Genomic DNA, 26,762 nt, shown 5'->3' with positions numbered 1-26,762 from the left:
TCTTCAGGAGCAACAGAGTCAAACTCCTCCCATACAACCGTCTCAAGACCTGCTCCCGTCTCCTCCCCCTGGGCCAACCAGTCGGAGTCCAAGCCTTCTCGAATCCGCGCGACTTTGTCATACAGATACTGCACAAAGTCCTCTGCCCTCCCCTCCAGGGGGTCCCCCCCCCTCTCCGATTGAAGGAGAGAGCGGGTCATGTAGAGGACAAGCTCATCTTAAATGTGTCTTTTCCCTTTTAACCAGCAATATCTCAACCTGAATCTCAAATTGTATTTCTTTAAAAACTACAATGCCTCTCTTTATTTTTGCTTTTTTTCCCCCTAATAGGGAATATACAGAGGTCAGAACCAAGTTTGAAATAGACTTTATTTTCCCCAAACTAGACAAATCAGTGACCAGAGGTGTCCATAGAAAACTTCATTGATGCTACTTATAAGTATAGTACTTCCCTATGAACCAGTTTGGCCTATTTTATTTTTATTTTAAGAAATGGTTAGGTGATTGCCTCACATTCCACATATAACAGTTCATGGTGTAAGGAGTTATAAACAGATTTGGAGAAAAGCATCTATGGCAGTCACTTGTTCATGCTCATCTCTGATCAATGGAAGAATGAGAGATGATTGGGGTGCAACCTTTTATTTTCATAGAGGTCATAACCTCAACTCACTAGGATAATAATCAGGTACCCCTGGTTTATTTTTAATTTTAATTATGGCTTTTGGGTGGTAAAATCATGTCCAATTCTATTTTGGCATTCTTTTAAATTTCTTCACATTCTCCCACAACCCTTTCTTTCCCCAGTTATGACAGGGTTCCACTTGGATTTTATTTGCCTCATTCTGTACTGAGGTAAATCACCTGAGAGTCTCTACTGTAAATGGAAAATAGTTCCAATTAATATGTACTTGACCCTATTAGTCAGCTTCTGGAACCTCCAGACTTGTCATTGATGAAGTCAGGATGTTGTATCCTAAATAGTTTCCTCTTTGCAGGACAGAGAATAATTACAGTATAGATAAATTCTGTCTTATGCATGTGTTTTCTAAGTTAACATGAAAATATGACTAACGCTTTCAAATGTTGGTGTTGGAGAAAATTCCTGAGAATACCATAGACAGCCAAGGAAACAAACAAATGGATCATTGATCAAATCAATCCAGAGGTCTCACCTGAGGTACAGATGACCAGACTCCAATTATTCTACTTCAGACACATGGTGCAAAGACCTAGCTCTCTAGGTGTGAGAAGGCCGGCTGCCTGAAAATTGGCTACCACCTGGGCTGATGGTGCCCTGCCTCTTTAAGACCTCTCCCCAGCCAGCTCAACTGCCCAGCAACCAGCAGCTATAAAAGCCCAGAAAAGCAGCTGGGTGTGGTGGGTGTTGTTGCACTGGAGTAATTTTGGGTGGGTAGTTTTTGTTACTTTGTGGAAATAGAGCCACTGGAAACAACCTAGGGCCAAGAGACAGAAATACTATTCTTTAGCAGCATGGCTCACAAATTGTAGTAGTCTAGTATTAGAAGGGGTAGTAAACCTGTGAGAAGGAGCTGTGAGTATTGTGCTGGTGTGCAGATGGCCTAAAGACCAAGGGGGCTTGTGTTGGCCTCTGAGTTTTGAGAGCCAGCTGACTTTGAATACCGACAAAAGAACCTGTGACACTGGAGAAGGCCCCAACATTAGGAAAGGTGGAAGAAAAGAGAAGAAGAGGACAATTGGCAGCAATGCTGATGGGTGCACCATTGGAAGACTTGAAAAACCAGATTAGGAATAGATTATCCTGGACCAAATCTATGTGCTCAGTAACGGTCAACAAGCTGATGGCACATAATCATGGTTAGGCAATGAGGCAATAGAAAGAAATGTGATTTGATTTGCATAAAAAAAAGTTCTGCCACTTTTTAAAATCCTTACTATTCACTTTGAATCCCAACCATTGGGTTCAGTTCCATCTTACTAGGCATTGTCCTTTTATTCACCATATTTATTTTCATTTATTGTATCCTGTCTTTATTTTACAAATAACTCAAGGTGGCAAACTTCTAACACACCTTCCTATTTTGCCCAAAACAACCCTGTGAGGTGGCTTGGGCTGAGAGAGGGTTACTGGCCAAAAGTCACCCAGCTGACTTTCCTGGCTAAGGAGGGACCTTTCTTCCTACACTTGTTAAGAGAACCACTGCAGTTAATAACCCCGATGTTAAGTAAATCTGGCTTCCCCTTGACTTTGCTTTCAGAAAGTCGCAAAAGGTGATCACATGGCCCCAAGACACTGCAACCTTCAAAAATACATGCCGGTTGCCAAGCATCCAAATTTTGTTCACATGACCATGGTGTGCTGCAACAGTTATAAGTATGAAAAATGGTCATAAGATACTTTCAGTGCTGATGTAACTCTGAAGTCACTAAACGAATGGTTGTAAGTCAAGGACTAACTGTATAGAGAAACGGATTGGACCCTTGATACTTAGCTAAGACATCTTGCAAATGAATCTATTACTGAAATCAAGGAAGGTGATGTGGTTAGCTTAAGCAGTGGTTAGAGGCATCTGGACAAGGCTCCAAAGGGGAACAAAGTTTAGCATTAGCATAGTAAAAATCATACCAGGGTAGTCAATTTATATGATGATGAAGTAGGATTTATTAATAGTTATGGGTTTCATGTGATGGCTTTGCTTTGTGGGAATATATGATTGTCATGTGTTTTCTGGTGAGAGGGCAACCTGGTCTACCCCAAATATGGGACGGAGTATATTGCTTCCGCTTTCGCCTTTCAGCCCCAATCTAGGAGCCTTCACAGGCAGTCACATTCTGCGATAGACTATTTGTGTGTTAAATTTAAATTTACCAACAAAGAATTAAAGGGAGACGAGTATAGCTCAAAATAGCTATACTAGACTCCCTTTAATTCTTTGTCAGTAAATTTAAATTTAACATATGACTGTCATGTAACTTTGTAACCCAATCAGCAATTCTCTCTTGTTTTCTGCGGTAAATTGTATAAAAATAACTAGGGCTGATTTCTGGTGCACTCCTTGGGTGGGTAATCCAGAAGCGTAGACTTCTGCTCCTGTATAGAAATAGAAGTTTTGCCTTTCCTTGATCCTGTGAGAAAATAGGCGTCTTCACACTGGGTTGCATACTTAGCCAGCCTTCTGGCCTACCCTGCCGGTCTTGATTTCTGACAAGCTGGGTGTTTAAACGGCTTCTGTGGAAAATACACTGCTGAGGTGTGACGATCTACATTCTTAATAGCTCATTCCCACATATGCCAGGAATCACTTGTCGGAAGGTAGGTGAACCGGGCCCTGGGATTTTGCCACAGCCGTAGAGATGCCTGGGTTTCTCGCTTAGGTTTTACCCGCCCCCCCTTTCCCAGCTTAAGGCCGTTTTGCTCCTCCTCAGCCCCGCCTCTTCACGCCGCACTTTACAGGAGCTCCCCAGCGCCGGTCGCCTACCCAAAGCTCCGACTTGGGACGCTCCGCTGTGGTTTCGGCCACCCGGGCGAGGAAGGTAAAAAGTTAAGGCGGGAGGGGGTCCTGGCAGGAGCGAGGCTGCAGGTCGACCCGTCGCCCCATCGGTTTCCCCCGACGCTTTCCGCATCATCTCCGCCTCGAAGAAGCGGCGCGGGCTTCCCTCGAGATCAGTTCGCCAAAACATCCTAACTTGTCACGCTCCGAGCGCCTAGGCGCACCGGCGGAGGCGCGCGGAGGTCCTTTGGCGTCTCTAAAGTCCTGGGCTGCGCGTCAGCCGCAAGATTTGGAATTTGGGGGGGAGGGGTTGAGAAAAGGGAGGGTTTCTTCATAGCAGGGCAACAGGCGAGGCCATTTTGGAGTAGTGGTAATGGACTCTGGATTTTCTTTGCCAAAGGCCTGATTTAATGGAGAGGGGGAAGAGAAGGGTTGCTATGGATTCGCCCGCCCAGGGTATTTGAGTGGCATCGTTGTGCCGTGCCGGCAGTTTGCTGGTATCGGGGGATGCAGAGTGGGAGGAGGGGGGCTGTAGGAAAGGGTGGGTTGAAGCGTGGGGCATGAATTAACGAAGTCCTCCCCCTCCCCACTTGAAGAAGAGGCTGGACTAAGCATTTGGGTGCACCTTAGAGACTCCTCACAGGTGTGCTTCAAGCCCCCTTGGTAGGTCTCAGATGCTGCTGAAAAATAACTTTCTGACTCCAGTCTGTTTCACTAGCACCTGTAAAACTGCCTCCCCTCCTGACATTGCTGGCTTTTGACTTTTAGATTGAGGTCTTCTAATCATGTATGTGGCAAGAGGTAGCTTGGGAAAGGGGAGTCAGTTAAGATAAAAACCCCTAATTTGGTTTATTCAGAGGTATTTTTTTCCTATTACTGTTCATGTATATAAAACGATATTACAATGCTTACAGAAAAACAAGTGATGTATTTTGATTAATTGGAAAGTTACTAAGCTAACTCAAGACCACATTTGGGACCATAATTTCCATTGCTAAGCAAGGTGGTTGTTAAGTGACTCACACCCAATTCTACGACCTTATTTTTTGCCACAGTTAAGTAGATCACTCCTGTTGTTAAGTGAATCACGTAGTTGGTAAGCAAATTTGGCTGCCCTCATTGGCTTTGCTTGTCAGAAGCCAGCTGGAAAGATTGCAAGCAGTGATCAATAACCCCTGGACACAGCAACCATCATAAATGCATACTGGTTGCCAAGTGCCTGAATTGTGATCATGTGACTGTGGGAGTGCTATGACAGTTGTAAGTGTGAGGTTTGATTACATGTCACTTTTTTCAGTGCTGTTGTAACTTCAAATGGTCACTAAATGAATGATTGTAATCAAGGACTGTTTGAAATGGCAACTAAATCTGTATCCATTGGTGAATGGTGATTTAAATTGTGAAGACATTGCCAACACAGTGCATAGCAAATAATTGCATATTACTAAGTGAAAACCTATCAAGCTGGGACCAAGCATAAAGTGTGAATATAGCCATTCACTTGTGGAAAGTTGATAACAAATCAAGAATCAAGTTTTAAAGAAAGTCCCACTTCTGCTAACTAGGACCTGGGTTCCTTTTTGCTGCTTTGAGTATTGTAATCAGAGGAAATGCATCCCAAGCAAATGGCTGATTGGGAATAGCAGGTTCATGCAGAAATACATTTTTGAGATGTTATGGTGCTATAAAGGTTTGCATATAGTAATATACTTTTCTTTATGTTCAGATCAGTCTTATACATTTATAACTCCATTTTACAACCCTCCCCAATATTAACTACCAACTATAGCTAACTAAATATGTTACAAGTTATTAAAGGGAATGTGGGAATGGGTCACATTTAATTTACAGATGGTTTAAATAATGGGAAATCTGGATGCAGCAGCCTTCCCCAACCTGGTGCCCTCTAGATCTGAAGGACAACTCCCTGATTAGACATAATAGGTACATATGCAGCACATCTTAAAGGCATCAGACTGGGGAAGGCTGAAATATAGTGCAGAGACCGACTAAAATAAATCCAAACCAGTTTTAGATTAGGTGGGGTGAGAGAAGGACAGGAAGGAGATATAAGAATGGAAGTATAAGTAATCCTTGTTTAGTGACTGATTCATTTAGCTACTGTTCACAGTTACAATGGTGATGAAAAATTAACTTAATGACCAATCCTTCTGTGAAACAAAGGAAAGGAAAGCTGAAGTAAGATCATAAGCACAGTCGCAATTTCACTTAGTAAGCACCTCACTTAACAACCATGTTGCCAGTCCTAATGTGGTTGCTAAATGAGGGCTACTTGTATAATTGTAAGCCTGCTATCAATTACAGAATCTGATGGTTGGATTAGGACATGGCAGAACCATCATGCAAAGAAAAAGATTATAGAACTGCCAGAATATTAGGATCTTGGGTTAATAGTTATTTAGGATTTCACCTCCTGATCCTGCTATATACAGAGTAATACTTAAGTGTGTTGATAGGATCCATTACTGGGTTGGTTCACGTGTTGAACTGTGATATGATCTGTCTGGGTTTGATTTATTGCAAGATATGCAATAAATCTGGAGATTGTGGTTTGTTCAAGAGCCCAACAATAATGGCATAGTTCAGGACAGTATGGGTACCCTGTCAATGGTGGGGGGGGAAAGTAATGATAAAGTTTGATTTTTCTGTGCAAAGAGGGAAAGAAGGTGGCAAAAGAGACCTTAAGGCTCTGGATTCTTGCATTCCATCACAAGGCATCTGTCACCAACACAACTCTCTGAGAAGAACACAAATAGAATTATAGGTGGTCCTTGACTTTACAACTATTCTTTTAGTTACTGCTCAAAGTTACAATGGCACAGGACCAAGGGGCCTTATGACTGCTTCTCACACTTAGAACCATCACAGCATTCCTGAGGTAACATGAGCAAAATTCAGGGACTTGGCAACTGGCATGTATTTACAACAATTACACTGTCCTGGGGTCATGTAATCACCATTTTGACCTTCACAGCTGGCTTCTGGCAAGCAAAGTCAATGGGAGAAGCCAGATTTGCTTAACAATTGTGTGATTCACCTAACAACTGCAGTGATTTGCTTAACAACTTTGGCAAAAAACATTGTAAAATAAGGCACAACTCACTTAACAACTGCCTTGCTTAGCAACAGAAACTTTGGACCAAATTAAGTCAGGGATTACCTGTACCTGTTTCAATGATTCTGACCTCTCTGGGTCCATCTGGCATCAGCTGTTTTGTTGGAATAATTGAGATACCTTGTTGAATGTTGATATTGGTCCTTCGAGAGGAGATTCTAAAATGTGTTTTACTTTTCTGTCACCTGAGAAGAATTTGTATCTAGAAAGATCAGATATAAATAACTGTAATTCATAAATACATACTGTATTGGGGTGGTAAGTGCTGATAGGTGTGGGCAGATGGACCGGCTTCCTAGAGATGTTTCTGGTTCCTGGAATGGAATCAGAAAAGGTGCCTCTGCATTGCAATAATTAAAAATAAATTCAGCTTCACCCTCTGCATGAAAAACCTTGGCCGGCAGCCAGTTCCAGATATGTGAGATCTCTGCAATAGACACAATTTTCCCCCTGTTCTCTATTAGAAAGAGTAGAGATTCAATAACAGATGAACCATTGTTTAGATAGGGGATCAATTCCCCATGCTGGCTGAGGAATTCTGGGAGTTAAAGTCCACAAGTTTTAAAGCTGCCAAGGTTGGACACGTCGGTTGGCTGAGGAATTCTGGGAGTTGGTCCACAAGTCTTAAAATTGCCAAGTTTGGAGACTGATTTAGATCAACCTTTTCAAACTTGCTGTTCTCTAGAGGCACTCCCATAATTATGGTAGCTGAATACAACCCATCTGGAGTGCATCAAACTGGAAATGTTTAGTTTATAGGGTTCCCTTTATTTTTGGCAAAGAAGAGGATGGGTGTGGTTGTAAGATACTGATGAGTGACAAGTTATTTGGTGAGAAGAAAGACAGTTGATCAGTTATTAACTGGTTTGGATTAAAGGGCTAAATAAAAATTGATGCTCAACCCTGATAAGTAAGGCACAGGGTTTGTTTTTTTTTAAAAAAGCAAAGGAAATAGTTTCTCTCTTTGCGAGTTTAATCTGCAGGGACTTCAGTCTTGAAGAACGTTAAGCAACATACACAGGTTTACTGTGAGCGATGCAAAATTGGCCTCTGATTGAGACTAAGAGGACTATATAAACATAGCAAAATGGGTAGGTAGTTGTATGGCATTACATTGTTCTGTCCTCAGGGCAAGCAAGTAAAACTTTATGCCAACCTCTAGGCATTGCTTTTAAAAAAAATACCTGGTCAGTAATCTATTTCTACATTGTTACCAAAGAAATAATATGGATATTTCTTTTGGGGTTTTGGAGTTCTCTGAGCTTGGTTGGTTTTCTGCAGACTTTTTGTTCCTGGGCCAGGAGAGAGCATGAGTTCAAGTCCCACCTTAGCCATGAAAGCCAGCTGGATGACTTTGGGCCAGTCACTCTGCCTCAGCCCAACCCTCCTCACAGGGCACTGAACTGATCTTTGATTGTGTTTTGTTTTCAAAATATTCATATATTTTCATCACTTAAGGCTTTAAAATCAAGAAATGAATTCCATATGTGAATAAGCCATTATAGAAAAAGTGTCATAATTCATAGAATAGTGAATTGATTCAGATACCACCATCTTTTAAATAATACTTTTGGGTGCAAGTAAATTCCTGTACTAAAAAAATCTCCTATATAGTTATTTTGAAAGATGCTGTCATCCACCTGTCATAGACTGTACCAGTTTCTGGAATTGTTCGCCAAACTTTCTAAATTTCTCTTTTGCCTTCAATCACATGTTTGAAGTTGTTCCCAGGAAGCAAGGAGCTGTGTGAAGAATATTGGATCCCCAACTATTACCCTGGCTCAGGTAGAGATTTCGTTATACTCTATTCGTGTAGTGAGCCAATAAGTAGCTGTGCATGAACAATGAGGAAGTTCCAAAAGAGATATCCACTCAGCATAAAACTCCCAAATTGAATAATTGAGCCAGTTAGTAGTTGGATTCCTCTTTCATCTTCAAAGCAGAATGAAGCACACCATGAGAACATGATGTGCAAAGGCGGCCACTGTCTAAACTATCCCACACAGTGGTGGAAAAATTAAAATGGAAATTGTGTATGTGTGAACAATGCTCACTACTTTGAGATGAATGAAGGAATGGTATAAAAAACAAAGCAGAAATATTGTAGAGGGTTGTTTGGGAGGGGGGAGGGAGAAGAGAGGCCTGGTTTATTTATGTATTATTTACCAAATTTTTATTTTTATTTATTTGTATCCCACTTATAGTTATAAATAATTCAAAGTGGCAAACATATCCAGCACACCCTTTTCCTCTTATTTTCCCCATAACAACAACCCTGTGACTGGCCCAAAGTCACTCAGCTGGCTTTCATGGCTAAGGCAGGACTAGAACACACTGTCTCCTGGTGATTGGCCCAAAGTCACCCAGAAAACTCAATCTCTGCAGAGGATGTTGGCCTCAGCAGCATGCGAATTGGTTAGGATTGATGGGGACTATAAGAACAAATGAAAAACCACAGATTTTCCAATCCGAATGTTAGTAACTCCACTAGTTGCAGGAATTGGGGAATGTGCATCCTGTTACGGAATTTCAATAGTTTCTCTGTTCAGGAGGAAGCATAGGCCTCTTGGTTTCAGTTCTACCATTGCTGCTATTTCTGTGCTATTTCTATTTCTACCGTATTTTCCCCTCCCGTATATGCCGTTCTTAACTTAAAAAAATGTTAAACCAACAATTGTGAAAGGTAGCCATTTAGGATTGCCTGAAAGAGGCTCCTTAGTGGCTGAGGAATTTTGTTGAAGGGAGACCTTCAGACTCCTTAACTTGGAGTTGACTTGGGAGGAAAATCTAGATCAGAGGTTTCTGGGAATGGAGAACGGAGGCATGTGTGATCCATAGCCCTAGTTATAACTTCCATCCTGTCCTCTAGGTTGGAAATATTCATCTCACTCAGGGAGGGAGAACGATGAATGAAAGTAACCACCACCAGCGAGCAGATGTAGGTAGGGGTCGCCGTGGAGCTGGAACAAAGCAAGGTGTGTATATTGGCTGGGAATGAGGTCGATTGTACCAGGCTTGAGGCAAAGTTCTGGTAATCACGGAGTAATGTTTCAGGGAGATGCATGTTAGCTAGCTTTGCATTTTATTGAAATCAAGATGAAAATTTGAATCCAACCTATTGAGTGAGTTCCTATGCTGCATTAAATCACATCCAGATAAGCCCATTTCTGGCTTCTGAGTATAGAGATACCCATGGAGCTCCTAGTAAGAATATTGACTGCACTTCTTCATCATGATGAGCCATGATTTACTTAATAATCATTAGGGCAAATTACAGATGGCTGGGTTCCCATCCTCAACTCAGAAACTATCATTTATAAGCTACATGTAGGAATCAGCCCCTCTGGCTTGGAAACGAGCCTTTATGACTCTATGTAGTAGAAAAGGGAACTGGGGTATCTTGGGACCGCGGCTGTGTAGCACTGAGGATTCTGTCTCCAGAAAGTGCTGTGAGGCAGGTGAGAGCACACCAAGATAGCACTTATTTAGAACGCAATAAGAAGTGGTGTTCCGGATTGCGGCGCTCGCAGCTGCACAAGGAGACTGCTCTCTTCGCCAGCTGATTCTCTGCTGCCGGTAGACCCTTAATCAGGTCGAAAAGCCACCTTGGAGGGGCGGCTACCGGTGAGGAGGTCCTCGTCGTCCTTGGGAGAGCGGCAGCTTCTTCCAAGGACCGAGATTGCTCCTTTGGGCCGACGGTGGAAAGAACGGCCAGTAAAATGGCCGTTCACCTTGCCACTGAAACCAGAAGTCAGAAGAACATCTAAGCACAGGAACCACCGTGGCTGAGCCGGGTGAGACTTTTTACCTTCCCTCTCTTGGTTCTCCTTTTTTTTGTGCCTGTAAAAAGCACCTTTGAAATTATTTCCCTGCTCTGAGAAGGCGGCGTTGGTGAGTGTGGGAAAAAGAAGCTTATGGATTGAATTAATTTAAAGTGACTTTTTTTCTCTCTCTATTTTTATTCTTTTTTTTTTCGCTTTGGGGTCTTGGAAAACTTTTTAATATTGAATCTGCTATTGGACTTGAATTCTTTTTTTCTCTGTGTTTCCTGACTTGTTTATGAGATTCCTGGTCTATGGGAGAAGATTTTTACATTGTACTGAGGACACCTTGTGGAAAAAGTTAAAATTGCAACTTTCCCTTTTTTCTGATGACTCAGATTGACCTTGACTTTCAGATTACCACAAAAGGAAAAATACAAAGAAAATTAACAGCTGTACTGGTGGGGGTGGACATTGATTAAATGTTTTCTGAACATAGCCACTACTAAATGATACAGACTGTTTGTAATTATTTTTGAAATGGAGCAACCCTTGGTTCAACTTGACTATAAACTTATAGTGGAAAAACTTTACGAAGCTACTGATGAAATATGTTTGCAAATAAAAGAATTTACTATGGAAATAAAAAACAGAAACTCTTCTTTGAATCTACAAGTTGACTCCCAGACCTTATCTGAGCACTCTATAGACCAAAAAACAACAGAAGCGGGACTAACTAAAGGTAAAGAAGATTCCATCCTATTTCATATGCATGCGGATGAGATCTCTGAGGAATCAAAAAGGATTGTAAGTAAACCACTTACAACCTTAAAACCAATAGAAATGGACAGACAAATACAACAAGCTGAGAACTACGGTAGCCTGGATAAACAACTATCATCTACAAAGTTGGACATAACTGAGCCGGCTATTCAACAGTTTCAAATGTGGAGATTTGACTTTTCAAAACAACAAGGGACTACTTACAAAGGAGCTAGGTCTCTAAAACAGAAAAGAGGACGTCTCTGTTTGATTCAAAGGGTTCTACAAGGCATAAAGAGTGACTTGTTCATTGATATAGAGGCCTTGTTATGGAAACCGGTTTGGCATAAAAGGAAAGCCAGAATAAGATTTAAGAATGTGACTTAAGGTTTTAGGTAATGGGTTTAAAAGGCTTATTAGATATGGATTGATTTATGGCTTAAGATAGTTAAATAAGAGGTTAGATTGAATAAAAATTAATTAAGGTTTGAACTTAATAATAACTTGTCTATGTATTAATATGTTTTGGATACAGTAACTTTGGGAGGACGGTAAAGAAATTTGATACAGATACTGAGGGATTGATTGTTAGATTATAAAGAATAATAGAAATAGAAAGGTATTTTTTCTCTTGTTCTTTTTTCCCCCCTTTCTTATTTGAATTAATACTTTCTTTTTTTATTAGAATTGATAGCCATTTGTAATGGAAGAGGAATAAGAAAAAGGAAGAAATGATATTAATAAATGCTTATTGAATATGTTAAGGAAAAAGGTTATGGGGAGACCCCCGAAGTGTTAACTAGGTGTTTAGATTAGAAATATGGAACACAGTAAGTGAAATAGTTAAACTCAACACAGGATTTGGATTTGTAGATTTATTTAGACGAAAGTTTATTGAGGATTGCTATGACTGATTTAGTTGTATTGTAATATATCAATTTGAATATAATATGTCATTAGAGGGAAAAGAGAGGAGGTTTTTAATGACTTAATTCGAACTTTATGAATATGACTTTGTTTTGTGGACAATTGATTGCCCTGCCACCACGTTGTTTCTTAAGCACTTGTTTGTAAAATGAAAAAAACAATAAAACTTGAAGTGGTGTCCTTTTCTGAGACTGAACCCAAGTACAGATAGTCCTCATTTAACAACTGCTCTATTTAGTGACTATCCAAAGTTATGACAATGCTGAAAAAATAATTTTGGGACTGGTCCTCGCACTTATGACTGTTGCAATGCTTCAAGTCATGTGGTTGAGATTTGGGCACTTTGCAGCTGCCAGGCATTTATGACCATTTCAGCATCCTGCGGTCATGTGATTTCCATTTGCATATTTCATAGCCAGCTTCCAACAAGCAGAGTCAATGGAAAAACCAGTAGCAAAATCAGAAGTTGTGGTCACATGATATCTTACTTAACAACCTCCGGTGTCTTGTTTAATGTCCACAGCAGAAGTGAAATTTTAAATCTGTCATAGTCATGTGATACTTTGCTTAATGACCACATTGCTTAGTGACGGTTGTTAATCAAAGACTAGATAAGTTGGTTGTTAATCAAGGACTAGTAATAGTCCTAATAGATTTCTATAAATGTGGGAGATGTTGTATACCGGGGTAGGCAACCTTGGCTCTTTTATGACTCGTGGACTTCAACTCCCAGAATTCCTGAGCCAGCCATGCTGAGGGGACAGGGAGAGGTTTCCAAGCGGAGCCATGCTGGCTCAGGAATTCTGGGAGTTGAAGTCCACGAGTCATAAAAGAACCAAGGTTGCCTACCCCTGTTCAATACAATCCTTACAACTGTGAGAGACTGTAGCTTCCTAGCAGAGCACATGTTTTCTAGGTAGAAATTTGCACAACAGACTAAGCTGCAATGTGGTTGGCTGTTTTGTGATTTATCGTATCAGGCAAACACTGCCCTTGTCTTAACATTTTACAAAGACGTTTCTTACCAGGAATGGTCAGGGGACTTCTGCAGACTGCCTGTGTTAATTCTGTATTTCGGTATAACGTAGACAAGTAGCTTTGAATCATTTTCCTCAATAAATAGATGAACAAGTATCGTGTTTTTGACTCATTTGTTTAATTGTGGTCTCTTTATCTAGTTTTAGGACTAGTGTGGAGAACAGATCACATTTTAGGTCACAGAAATATTGAACATTCAACAGGGTTCACAAACTTTAAGCACTCCCGTACTATACCCAAACAAATCAGCCACATCATGGCTAAACCTGGTGACCTGATTCACAATGCATTCTAAGAGAATGATTGGATATCCCCACAATACGCTGAACTAGGAACTGCCAAACTGTTTCAACCCAGTTCAGCATGGTGTATGAATGGAGCCCCGTGTTGTGCCTCTTGTTGTGTCTTAGAGGTTCCAGAGATACCAGCTCCATCATTGACCCTGGTGACCAATATGAAGACCCAGTTACATATGGCATTGGAAAGGAACTCTTGGCTGCAGAAGCGAATCGAGGACCTGGAAGAAGAACGAGATTTCTTGCGCTGCCAGCTAGACAAATTCATCTCTTCAGCCCGCCTGGATGCTGGTAAACGTTCTGGAGGCTAATGTAGTGGTTTTGCTGGATTAGTGGAAAGCACTTTGTTGGAAAGAAGAATAATCTAGAAATAAGGGGGGGAGGAGAATGGGTGCCAAGAAAGGGTGCCAAGTACAGAGAAGAGCAACAAATATGATCAGGGGGCTGGAGGCTAAAACATAAGGAACGGTTGCTGGAATTGGGTATGTCTAGTTTAATGAAGAGAAGGACGAGGGGGGACATGATAGCAGTGTTCCAATATCTCAGGGGCTGCCATAAAGAAGAGGGAGTCAAGCTATTCTCCAAAGCGCCTGAAGGCAGGACAAGAAGCAACGGATGGAAACTAATCAAGGAGAGAAGCAACCTAGAACTAAGGAGAAACTTCCTGACAGAACAATTAACCAGTGGAACAACCTGCCTCCAGAAGCGGTGAAGCTCCAACACTGGAAGTTTTTAAGAAGAGACTGGACAGCCATTTGTCTGAAATGGTATAGGGTTTCCTGCCTGAGCAGGGGGTTGGACTAGATGACCTCCAAGGTTCCTTCCAACATTATTATTGTTGTTGTTGTTGTTTGGCTCTTAAGAGAAAGGAGGGAACAATTTAGGATAGGGATTGACCATGGTAGTAGACACTTTTGGCTTGAGGGCCCATTCAGAATTTTGAGACAGGCTGGGGAATTCTAGGTGTTGAAGTCCACTTATCTTCAAGCCCCCAAAGCTGAGAAACATAATGGGGATGATGTGCATTGTAGTCCAATCAGGAGCCATTCTGATTGGGGTTGATAGATGTTGAATTTAGCCACCCATGAAGAACCATAGGCTGATTATCCTTATTAAAATAAAAGTATGCGGTAATGCTGTGATTTGGAGGAAATTGGTAACCCAGGTGAGTGCTCCTGAGTTTCCCATCTCCCTCGCCAAATGTGATTCACTTAGCCTTTCTCTCTTCCAACCTAGATGATCACTGTTGTAACAAACAACTGCCCCGGAGATCTGAAGTATTGGATAGCCGGAATGGGGAGGTGACAGACGATGACAGCATGGGCTCCTGCATGACCACCAGCCCTGAAGAAGGAGGTTCTGTGGAACACAAGAAACCCAAAGCAGGGTTGAACCGGCGACGCTTTGCCAAGCCTAAAGTCCGGGAGAGGCAGAGGGGTAAGTACTAAGGCTTCAAAGGTTTGGAGAGCCATGCCTCAAGGGTTACAGCAGTGTCTCTCAACCTTATCAACTTTAAGATGCATGTATGTGAACTCGCAGGATCCCCCAGCCAGCATGCAAAGATTGAACAACACCGAGTTATAGTATTACCATTAATGTTGTTCTACTGTACAGATAGTCTTCGATTTACAACCATTCATTTAGAGACCATTTGAAGTGACAACTTATGACTGGTCCTCATACTTAACAACCGTCATAGCATGTAGCATCCACATTGTCACATGATCAAAATTCAGGCACTTGGCAACTGGCATGTATTTGCACCCGTTGCAGTGACCTGGGGTCATGTGACCGCCATTTGCAACCTTCCCAGCCAGCTTCACAAGCGAAGTCAATAGGGGAAGTTGGATTCACTTAACAACTGTGTGATTCAGTTAACAACCAGACTGATTCACTTAGCAACCCTGGCGACAAAAGTCATAAAATCAGGTGTGACACACTTAACAATCCCAATTGTGGTTGTAACTCGAGGATTACCTGTATAATAAAATAATAATTTGCATAGCTATGTAGCACTTCCAATTTCATCTCAAAAAATGACTTGGAACTAGAAGGGCAAGACAACTATTTCATTTGTCCACTTGGGGTGGATTTTTTTATATAGTTTTTTAATGTATTTTTTTCACATATCTTACAATCAAAATAGATTATTTTCTCCACTGATAACCTCTTAGCATTCTCCCTCTCCAATCTGTTTTTTAAAAGAGGATATTTAACCATTCTCACTAAATAAAATTAGTTTCATTTTCAGTTCCATCAAAAGTGGGTCTTTTTCCTAATAGACAGTTAATTTCTTAATAGTCTTCATTCATTATTGTCTTTATTTATTTAAGTAAAAAATAAATGGTCAAAAGAGCATCCAGAGAAGTTTATATAAGGCCAGTAGAAGATAAAAGAGTTATTACCATCATAGTCTAAAAAAATCTAGCACAAAAGGGATAGCAAGAGGAAAGAAGAAAAATAAACAAATTTGAAATTAGATTTAAATGTACTGTAACTATTTGCAATCAGTTTGAATTAAAAGCAAAGACACTAAATGGAACTAACTACTCAGTATTTCTGCTGCCATCTGTTTGCTACAATAAAGTGAAGTTCTTTAAATTTAAGTGTTTTAAGTTTCTTCTAGCATTTTTTTCTTACTAGATTTAAGAACAAACATGATTTCATTTAGCCATAGATCTAGTAGACAAGAATCTGTTGTTATGGTCTATGGATGAACAGGTGTAGATATTTTTCTAAAATTTTAGATTTGATGTTCTTTTCCAAAGTCTTAAAATTTGGCATTTTTTGCAAATAAACCGGGAAGATGGCTTGCATATAGACTGAAAAAAGAAAGAGAAAAAAGATTGATAAGTAAGCTACAAGATTCAAAAGGCGAGTTACGTTGCCATAATGACATAATGAAAAAAATCACTAAGGCCTATTATGAGACACTTTACAAGGCGGAGACAATTTCTAAAGAGGCAATACAGGACTATTTAAAAGAAGCGAATCTTCCAAAGGTGCCCGAGACTATGCGACATATGTTAAATGAGAAAATAACAATGATGGAGATTACAGAGGCAATAAAAAGACAAAAGAAGGATAAAACCCCGGGACCTGATGGACTTCCCGCAGAATTCTATGCAGCTCTTCAAGACATAGTAAGTCCGATTTTGAAAGATCTCTGCAATGAAATTTTCTCAGAGACAAAAATACCAAATTCGTGGACTGAAGCCAATATCACTTTGATACCTAAAGAAGATACTGATTGTACACAAATTAAAAACTATAGACCAATATTGTTATTAAATGTGGACTATAAAATTTTCACTGCAATAATGGTGGAAAGAATGAAGAAATTTCTGACTGAATTTATTCACTCAGACCAAAATGGCTTTCTGCCCAAAAGGCAGATAAAGAATAACCTAAGGATCATCTTAAATGTTTTGGAATATTATGAAAATCATCCTGGGAAACAGATGGCACTTATATTTCTTGACGCACAAAAAGCATTTGACAATCTAAATTGGCAATTTATGTTTCAACAGTTGAAGGAAATGGATTTTGGTGAAAATTTTATAAATGCAATTCAAGCAATTTACAAGAAACAAACAGCAAGGATACTTCTAAATGGAGACTATACAGACGGTTTTGATATTAAAAAAGGCACAAGACAGGGATGCCCATTGTCTCCTTTGTTATATATTCTTACATTGGAAGTGTTGGCTAGGAATATTAGGCAGGATACGGAAATCAAAGGATTGGAGATAAAATACCAGAAATATAAACTACAGGCTTTTGCAGATGATTTGGTTTTTATTCTGGAGGAGCCATTGGAAACAGCCACCAAACTTTTGCAGATAATAGAGAAATTTTGAGAAGTAGCTGGATTGAAAATAAATAGGGAAAAGACTAAAGTCTTAACAAAAAACCTAACAGATAAACAGAAAACTCAACTCGCTAAAAAGACCAATCTTCAAATAGCTAAAAAAGTTAAATACTTAGGTATTCATTTAACAGCAAAATATACAACATTAAAAGAGGATAATTACGAGAGACTATTGAAACAAATAAAAGCAGACTTGGAAAAGTGGAAAAATCTTCAACTATCACTGTTAGGAAGAATAGCGACTGTTAAGATGAATATCTTACCAAAGCTACTTTTCCTATTCCAAACAGTTCCTGTCAAATTGACCAAGAATTTTTTTGATTATTTAAACGCAACAATACTGAGATTTATATGGCAAGAAAAGAAAGCAAGAATTAAAATTAAATTACTACAAGAATCTAAAGACAGAGGGGGCTTTGGACTCCCGGACTGGAGACTTTATCAAGCAGCTATTCTGCTTTGGCTTAAAGAATGGATTACATTGAGAAACAAACGACTTCTTTACTTAGAGGGACATGATCTGCAATTAGGTTGGCATGCGTTTATGTGGTATGAGAAAAATAAAGTACATAAATATTTTCAAAACCATGTCATAAGGAATGTACTGCTTTTAGAGTGGGAGAGAATTAAACACAAAATGTATACGAAAATACCTGAGTGGCTTTCTACAATGGAAGCGTTTGCCTACCCAAATTTAACTAATTATGATAAACTCGTTACTTACAAAGACATCTTGGATAAGGATGGAAAACTTAAAGACAGGCAAGCTCTTCAACAACAAGGTATTGATTTAACTTGGTGGTCTTATTTGCAAATTCAAACAAGATATGAAAAAGATGTAAAATCAATGGGATTTTATAAAGAACAGATACCAATTGACAAAATACTTTTAACAACAGATGAAAATCTGATTAAGAAACTCTATAAATTTCTGTTCAGTTGGAAGATGGAAGAAGAACAAGTGAAAGAAACAATGATAGTATGGGCAATTTTTTTGGGATATTCTATAGACTTAGAAGACTGGCAAAAACTTTGGGATAGAAACATTAAACTTAACTAAAGCAGCCTCATATAAAGAGAACTTATATAAAATGTTTTATAGATGGCATATGACACCAGTTAGATTAGCGAAAATGTTTACAAATGTATCAAATATTTGCTAGAAATGTAAACAAAAACCAGGTACTTACTATCATGCCTGGTGGATATGCCCTAAGGCAAAGAAATTTTGGTTTAAGATTCACTTATGGCTGGAAAAAATGACTAAAATACAAATAGAATTTAAGCCAGAACTGTTTTTGTTAGGAATATTAGGAATTAATTACAGAAAAGAGAATGAATATGTGTTGACAGCGGCGAGAATAGTATTTGCCCAATTTTGGAAAAATGAAAATTTACCACCTGACCAGATTATAATTACTAAAATTCTAGAATGTGCTGAAATGGATAGATTAACTTTAGAGATTAAAGAGAAAGAAGACTCTATCTATTTTAAAACATGGGAAAAATTTTATCAATGGTTAGCAATACGATAGAGCGAAAAAAGATTCTGAAACCAAATAGGATGAATGATATTTTCCAATTAAGCTTCTCTTTTAGCTTATGAATATTACTATCACCAGTGATTTGAAACATTAGTGACTATAATTAACTAGTACTTTATTAATTATTGTTATTTAGTAAGATGAATGATATGTATTTACTAACCTTTATTTTTATGATTATTGTTAACACAGTTTATTATAACTGTTTAGTATTATACTAGTTATGCTTACTTAATATTTACACCCGGACGGTAATCTGTTTGCTAAAGCGTGGAATTTCTGTTGGGGGCAACCCCATTATTGTACCCACCCTTACCTCATCCCTAACCCCTTATCTTTACCTTTTTCCATACCCGTACCGATCCCATTCCTTTCCCACCCTTATAAAACCTAATAAAATACTTTATAAAAAAAAATTGGCATTTTTCACTAAAACAGTGGTTCCCAAACTTTTTTTTCCCCCAGCAGTGTCCCATTCCAGTGAAACTTTTTATCTTTCTCCACCTTTAAAAATATGTAGCCCAGAGCATGAATCCCTGATAAAACTCTTCACTTGGGTAAACTAATGTCTCATTGCACAATAAATATAAAATTAAAACCTCCATGTAATTAAGTGAAAAGACAATAAAAATGGAATTAGAAACTGTTTTATTGCAAACATCCAACAGCAGACAAATAAAAGATGAGCATATATTCATTCCAATCTTCTCCCTTTATGTTTAACAAAGGCAATAATTACAAGCATATTAGATATGTTGCAACTTATTTATTTATATCCCACTTTTATTATTCTGTAAATGACTCGACATGCCTAATATCCCTTCCTTTTCTTTTCCCCGCAACAATTGGCACAGTTTTAATCATTTTTTTAAATTTATACATTGAATTCATCCCTATTTATGATTGCAAAGAAAGATTGGAAACCACAAAAGAACACATTTGTAACATTGATATGAAATATCAATGAATATCATCTCTGAGTGATAATGCCTACATTGGAAGATGCTTTTCTAGTACAAAGGAATTGAGACACTGGAAAACACATACAGGAGAAATGCAACCAAGCACTTGACCATCAGTTGCTAGGTAATACCGGTGTGTATGTATAGTGTCGGACGCTAAGAAACAGTCACAGGCATGTTTTGAGTAGAAGCTGAAGCTGCTGACAACCTCTGTCGTGTTTATTGCTTTTATATTCCTTGTTACATGCACAAGCTTCTTGAATCATTCAATGCTTGACAATTGTTTATTCATTGTACAATTCTTTCATCTAACCAACTATTTTCCAGTTACATATTATATGGTCAACAACTAGATAAGGATCAAAGAAGAAGGAACTAACAAATACAGGAAGATAGAAGAAGGAACTAAGCCTGTTATCTATTTCAGTACGTGAGGCATTAAGTGAGAGGGGTGTTGTGACCTTTTGGCTGCTTTACTGGAGCAAAGGGCATAGGAGTAAGGGGTATAGAATTATGAGATTTGTGGGGGTGCAGAATACGGCAGTGTGCTGCACGCATGCTACCCCTACAGTATAGGCGTGAGGCTTAGCATTCTCCTATTTTTGGCTTTTTGGAAACATCTCATTAGCTATGGGAACAAAATCCTGAAATAGACAATTTTGATTTGATCCAGCAGAACCCCTACAATATTATAACAGAGATTTTATGATATTGCAGTATAAGTATTTTTTATTTTGAGGAAAGAAAGGAAGAAGTAGGAAGGAGAATCTAGAGTTTGAAAAACAAGATCTTTACAGTATTGCAAGGATAGGCAACTGGGTGCCAGCTGCCAGCTGGCCGAAGTGTAGCGGTGGTATAGCTGGACGGAGACGTGACAGCTCCAGTCAAATGTAATCCGAGCAGTGATCCTGACAACTGGACAGAAGGGATCTGGCGCAAGAATGCTCCGGAGGATTTCGAGAGAAACTTGAAGATTTTGAATGCCCACAAGAGGGGAGGAGGGATTTTCCCTCGCTTCTGAAAAAGCGGCAAAAAGGAAGGTTTGGGCTTAAAAGGTTTGCCTATACGGCGGAAACATTACGTTGGTTGGACTTAAGGAGAAGAGGAGTCTCTTTTTTCTTTCTTTATTTCAAGGAAGGAAAGTTTAACTTTGAAAGGCAAGCTTACTTCAAGTCACAGAGTGAAAGCCTGGAAGAAACTAAGGAGGTAGACATTTTGAAATAAACAGGCAGATTGAATATCAGAGACAAAGCCAAAGAGACACCTGCTGGCTGAATTGAGAAGAGCCACAAGAGGGGAAAAAAACAATAAGGGAAAGTGATTGTTGAGTGTATTCAGTCTCGCCTGTAAATGTCAAGTAGTTATTGGTGCAGAAATTTTTGACTTTAAGTGATAATTCTGATATTCTGGAAAATATTACAAAAACTGTAAATAAGTGGGGAGGTTGGTTTGGAGGAGAAAAAGTTCCGTTTAGACTCAATGGATAAAGCAGAGGAATTTTATAGAAAAAACTTTGGCAGTGAGGAAGACCTAGTTGAAAGAGAGGTAAGAGAGGAAGGCGAAACACCAGGCCAGGCCACTGAAGGAAAGGAAATGCAACCTAAAGGCAAGCGAGTTGAGATTAGAGAGGATATTGACAATGGGAAAAATGAAGGGAAACATGATGAGAATAGACCTAAAGAAATTAAAGAGGCTAGACCGACAAGATCGGTAGTGGAAAGAGAAAAGGATTTACAATCTCAAGAGTCTAGGCCGACAATAATAACCAGATCCAAATATAGATAAGGAGGGGAAAAAGGTGTTGAATCCATATCCATCAATGTTAATGGTCTCAACTCTCCAATAAAAAGGAAAAAGTTTTTAAATAAACTTAATAAGATGAACTTAGATATAATTATGCTACAAGAAGTTCATATAAAAAAACCATATCAATATTTATTAAACTGCCCTAAATTGGGAAACATGTTTGCGGCACTCACACAATACAAGAAAGGAGGAGTTGTAGCATATATCAAACATGAAATTTTGGCAAAGCAAATTTATAAAGACGAAGAGGGTAGAATTTTAATAGTGGAAATAATTTTAAATAAAATAAAAATTCTCCTTGTGGGAATTTATAAGGTGACCAACCGTCCTCCTTTAGGGAGGACGGTCCTCCTTTTGTAAGTTCTTTCCTCCCTCGAAAAGTGTCCTCCTACATGTCCTCCTTTTCGATATTTGAAGACTAATCTGCAGAGCTTTTTTTTCTCATAGAACGCTCAGAACGGCGTTCCGGCACCTTTTTTTGATGGGTTTTTTTTCAACTTTTGCATGAGCTGTGCTACTCCCCCTATTGGCTTCAATATATCGAAGAATGGTCTGAAACAAACATCACAGGAAATAACAGTTTTCAATGGTGTTTTTTGACTTCATCGCAAGTATATTGGACAGATATTGAATCTTGTGTTGAGTTTTTATCTAAAGAAATGCCAGACATTAAAATAGACGACAATTGTCTCTTTGAAGAAATTAGAAGACTGAATGTATTTTTAAATTCNGCAGCAGTTGAAAGGGTTTTTTCAATTGCTAATGATTTTTGGAAAAGTGAGAAATCGAGATTGAATGTTGATACTCTAGCTGCAGCACTTGCCGTAAAATTCAATATGAAGGATATTTCTTGTTCAGATATTTCCAATATATTGTTAGAAGATGATACATTGACAAAAATATTCATTCAATGGAAAAGTACTCATTTAAGTAATAATTAATAGGCATGTAAGCATAATTACAATATAAAATGTTATTGTTACAAATGTTTTTATTATGCATTTATCATATTATAGTGTATTCTGTATTGTTGTTGCAATGAATAAAATGTTTCTTTTATTTACAATATTTTTTTCTTCAATTTATTTGTGTCCTCCTTTTCATTGTAAAAAAGTTGGTCACCTTAACAATCATATTAATTTTTCACAGGTCATGCTTAACCTAATCAGGAAACTTCAAGGGCTCATTTAAAGAAGAGAAAAGGTCAGGTCTCCCTTCAGAGTCATAGGTGGAGCAGCTGAAGGTGTGATTCGGCACCCATGCTTCAAGACAAAATTTCATTTATTTGTAATTAGAAATAAATATTTCACAATATATAATTACATATTGTTTTTGTGATTAATCACTATGCTTTAATTATGTTCAATTCGTAACAATGAAAATACATCCTGCATATCAGATATTTACATTACGATTCATAACAGTAGCAAAATTACAGTTATGAAATAGCAACGAAAATAATTTTATGGTTGGGGGTCACCACAACATGAGGAACTGTATTAAAGGGTCGTGGCATTAGGAAGGTTGAGAACCACTGCATTAAAGCCTCAAGTCTTGGTAAAAAGAAATAATCTGTTCTCCTTTCCTCTCCCTCCCCTCCTCACCTTGCCCTTCCCTTCCCTCTTTTTTTTGATCCATCCTTAAACTACTCACCATCTTATTTCCTATTTCTGATCTTGACAATTATGATATATGCCTCCTGCTTGACTTTTCTTTCCTTCTTTTTGCAACCTATCTTCTCTGTCCCTGTATTCATCTTTTCATATTTATTGACGTTCTCAACTATAAATGTATATATTTTTTAACCTGATCCCTGATTTATTTTTTGCCTTTTGCCTTTCCTGTCCTGTACGGCATATTATAACCCTCCCACATCATGTCCTTATCTGCTTCTCCATCCCAACTTGTTGCTTTCTTGCCTTAATGGCAATTTTTCATTTCTTTCATCTTGGCTTTCATGATGTCTGGTGTTCATGAGGTGCTGTTCTTCTCTTTCTGCATTTTGCTGTTCAATTACACTGCTGTTTGTCTCTATCCTCCATGGTATTGTCCACCTGAACCCAAATTCACCATACAGTGAAGGATGTGGATGGAGTTCTCTGCCGGTATAAGAAGATCCTGTACACTTTTCAGAAGCTGCAAAGCATGAGTCGGGCATTTGAACATCACCGGGTGGACCGTAACACTGTGGCCTTGACCACCCCCATAGCAGAGCTCCTTATTGTTGCTCCTGAAAAATTGGCTGAAGTGGGTGAGTTTGACTCATCTAAGGAGCGTCTGCTTGAATATTCCCGGCGATGTTTCATGGCGCTAGATGATGAGACGCTCAAGAAAGTGCAGGCCCTCAAGAAAAGCAAGCTTCTACTGCCCATCACTTACCGCTTTAAGAGGAAAACAGACTCTCCTGGCTCAGCTGCTGGCAACTCTGTCCCTTCTCCTGCCGCCCCACCCAATCAACTTTTGCCGATCGCTGAATGTTACATGCGATGAATTCTCTCCTGGAGCTACTGCCGGAACCTACTTTGCCAGCCCTTTGACCTCTTTCTTTGTACCTCCTGCACCCCCCAACCCCCATCCATTATTCAGCAAACTCTCAGAGTGTTGAGTTTTCTACCATGATGCACAATAACCTCCCACCTTTTCCTAGGTTTACTGAATGAAGCCACTGTTTCACAGGAAGGACCAGCTTATCATTACACAAAAGGCCTAGGTGTGGTTTCCTAGGATTATTACTTGACTATAGATCTGCCTATCTATGCTTCCCTCTTTAAAGCCTTCCCCACAGCTACCAGATTGCTTTCATTTTCCCTCCTTCCATTTGAGAGTTTGGCCAGAGGAGAAACAATGGCGAAGGAGGAGTTGGCAGACATAATATTGTGTCCCACCCCACAATAAATAACATCATGGATAGATTGTTATTGTTGCACAGGTAACTTGAAACAGCTAACAATGTTAGTTTATTGATTGATGGTAATTATAGCCTTGCACATTTTGTAAAATAAACTGTCATTTGGGATATGTCAAAACAAATGATATAACAAGAAGATGGTAAAAGTTTGCAAAAATGTCCCTGTCAGCAGCAGTTATGTTCCCAACTTTGTTGGTTAGGGTGATTTGGTCTTACCTTAAGGGCCACCATCTAACAGTAGGTTAAATAACAGTAGCCTGAGGGAGAGGAGTTGCCTCAGTGAGAGCCAACTCACTCTAACCAACATAACTTATTCTTTTCTAAACTGGAAGAGGGAAAATAAGGGTTGCATGATGCACTTCTGTAGTTTTACCTCTCCTTGCTTGAAAACCTTTTCCGTGTTTTCTGAGCTGTTAGCAGATGCTACTGGTACTGTATCAATTCTTTTTTTGCTGCTGTTGTTACCATTCAATTTTCACTACAATCTTGCTATGACTGGAAGAATTGCAGAATTGAGCTGCCTCTGCTTTCCTATTGTCTCCCAAAGATGGTCTCACATCCTAAGCCCCTACTACATCTTTTACCACATAGTTTTGGAAGGTATTGTCTAAAACTTTTCCCTAGCTATTGTCCCACTCCAAGCCCTCAACTGGATTTTTCTGCTGGCAATTTTACTCCCCCCCCCCCTCAGTATGTTCGTGAGGAAGTGTGTTTGAATGCAAGGACTTGAATTATATATTGCAGGGCTTTTCAACCAGTGGTACGGGTACCACCTGTGGTACATTGGCACCTGGCAGGTGGTACGCGACCTTCCTAGAAAAGTGGTAGCAGGGGAGGGGAATGAGCTGAACCTGTGGCAGCACCGCACAAGCCTGAGCGAGAGACGGCTGGAGCTGCAGGGCTGTCAGGGCTCAGCGGAAGCGCCAGGATCAGTGCCGCTTTCCTGCTGATCGGCGCTTCTTTGGGGCTGTCAGGGCTCAGCGGAAGCACCAGGATCAGCGCCAGGCCCCAGCTGGAGTTCGGCACTGATCCTGGCGTTTCTGCTGAGCCCAGAAAAAGCGCCAATCAGCTGGAATGTTGCAGCATCTCCAGGGTCTTGTGATTTACATTCAGATGCTTGGCAACTGATTCATATTTATGACGGTCACAGTGCCCAGGGTCATGTGAAGTGACCAAAACCTGCTGCAACCACCCAGCAGACGGGGAATAAAAACCAAACACCCCCCACCCCCGCTGCCAATCCTCAACAGAAATGCTCACAATGAAAACCTCGGACAGGAGGAAGAGTGCCACTGGGTGGGCAGGCAGGTGTCTTGCTCGGCTGTGGCTTGGGGGGCACTTTTTTTTAGTGCCATTGTAACTTCAAACAGTCACTAAGCAAACTGTTGTAAGTCGAGGACTATCTGTACTTTATCACTTTTTTCCTTTTTTTTTTGGGTCATCAAGTTTTTGACACCTTGCTAGATGACTGGTGGTACTCGGATATTGCCATATCCTAAAAGTGGTACAATGGGTGGAAAGGTTGAAAAGCCCTGATATATTGTATTCCTTGAGGGTGCTTCCTTTTTATTCAGTGTAATTAGCAAACTCTTCCCACTGTACCTGTAATTTCTTTCTCTCCAATCGGTTTTCTGTGTTAAAAAAGAAATTAAAAAGAAAATATTAAACATTTTATTAAAACAGAATTTAAATTAAAGAGAACATTTTGGTATAACATTCTGTACTATGTATTTTTTTTACATAACCTTGTGTAACACATTGCAAAATGGGGCAAATATATAGCCTGGGAAAACAAATGTGTGAATTATTAGAGTGGAAAAGTCCAATTTCCTTTGCTGAAAGAAAAATCTTCAGGTCCAGTCCAAGCCGGGAGTAAATAAAATGGAGGCTGCTTGGGAAAGAAGGTTCTTGTTTATTTAGTTACCAGAAACTTCAGTGACACAGCATGTTTCTGGGGTGGCTGACAAAATGGAGTTGGGAGTGGGTGGGTTTTTATATCTTCTTTGGGCTTTGTATTCGAGGTTGTTCCTGTTCCATGTACTTTGACCTGAGCTTGAGTGTGCCCTTTTGGTATTCTAATGGTGGTGGGTTAATCCTATTATGTCCTAAAGGTCATGTTCCTGTCCTTGAAATCTTTGTTTTTCTAATCCCATCAGCTCAAACCTTCTCTGGGGCTGTGTCTAAAGGCATTTTGTTTATGAATGGGATTATCAAATCTGCATTTCTAAAAGTTGGCCTGCTCAGTTTCTGCTGGGGGCAGGGGCTGCTTTTAAGATTT

General features: G+C 39.5%; 1 protein-coding gene across 1 annotated transcript; it reads left to right on the top strand.

The window, feature by feature from the left end:
- The first annotated feature begins 3,431 nt into the window (after positions 1–3,431).
- Positions 3,432–24,066, top strand: CCDC106 (coiled-coil domain containing 106). Its single transcript, XM_015822634.1, has 5 exons — positions 3,432–3,516; positions 9,479–9,584; positions 13,508–13,684; positions 14,630–14,830; positions 23,654–24,066. The coding sequence occupies exons 2-5, from the start codon at positions 9,515–9,517 to the stop codon at positions 24,064–24,066; spliced, it is 861 nt and encodes a 286-aa protein (XP_015678120.1). The 5' UTR covers positions 3,432–3,516; positions 9,479–9,514.
- Positions 24,067–26,762: the final 2,696 nt, after the last annotated feature.

This window comes from Protobothrops mucrosquamatus, unplaced genomic scaffold (assembly GCF_001527695.2).
Source record: "Protobothrops mucrosquamatus isolate PMUCROS unplaced genomic scaffold, P.Mucros_1.0 scaffold1632, whole genome shotgun sequence".
Taxonomy (NCBI): domain Eukaryota; kingdom Metazoa; phylum Chordata; class Lepidosauria; order Squamata; family Viperidae; genus Protobothrops; species Protobothrops mucrosquamatus.
The sequence above is the reverse complement of the archived record's forward strand: the minus strand, read 5'-3'. Positions and strand labels throughout refer to the sequence as shown.

Coding starts and splice junctions, on each gene's coding strand:
- CCDC106 (XM_015822634.1), top strand. CDS start 9,515: ATGAATGAAAGTAACCACCACCAGCGAGCAGATGTAGGTAGGGGTCGC. Junction 13,685..14,629: donor TTCAGCCCGCCTGGATGCTG/GTAAACGTTCTG, acceptor CTTCCAACCTAG/ATGATCACTGTTGTAACAAA. Junction 14,831..23,653: donor AGTCCGGGAGAGGCAGAGGG/GTAAGTACTAAG, acceptor TTCACCATACAG/TGAAGGATGTGGATGGAGTT.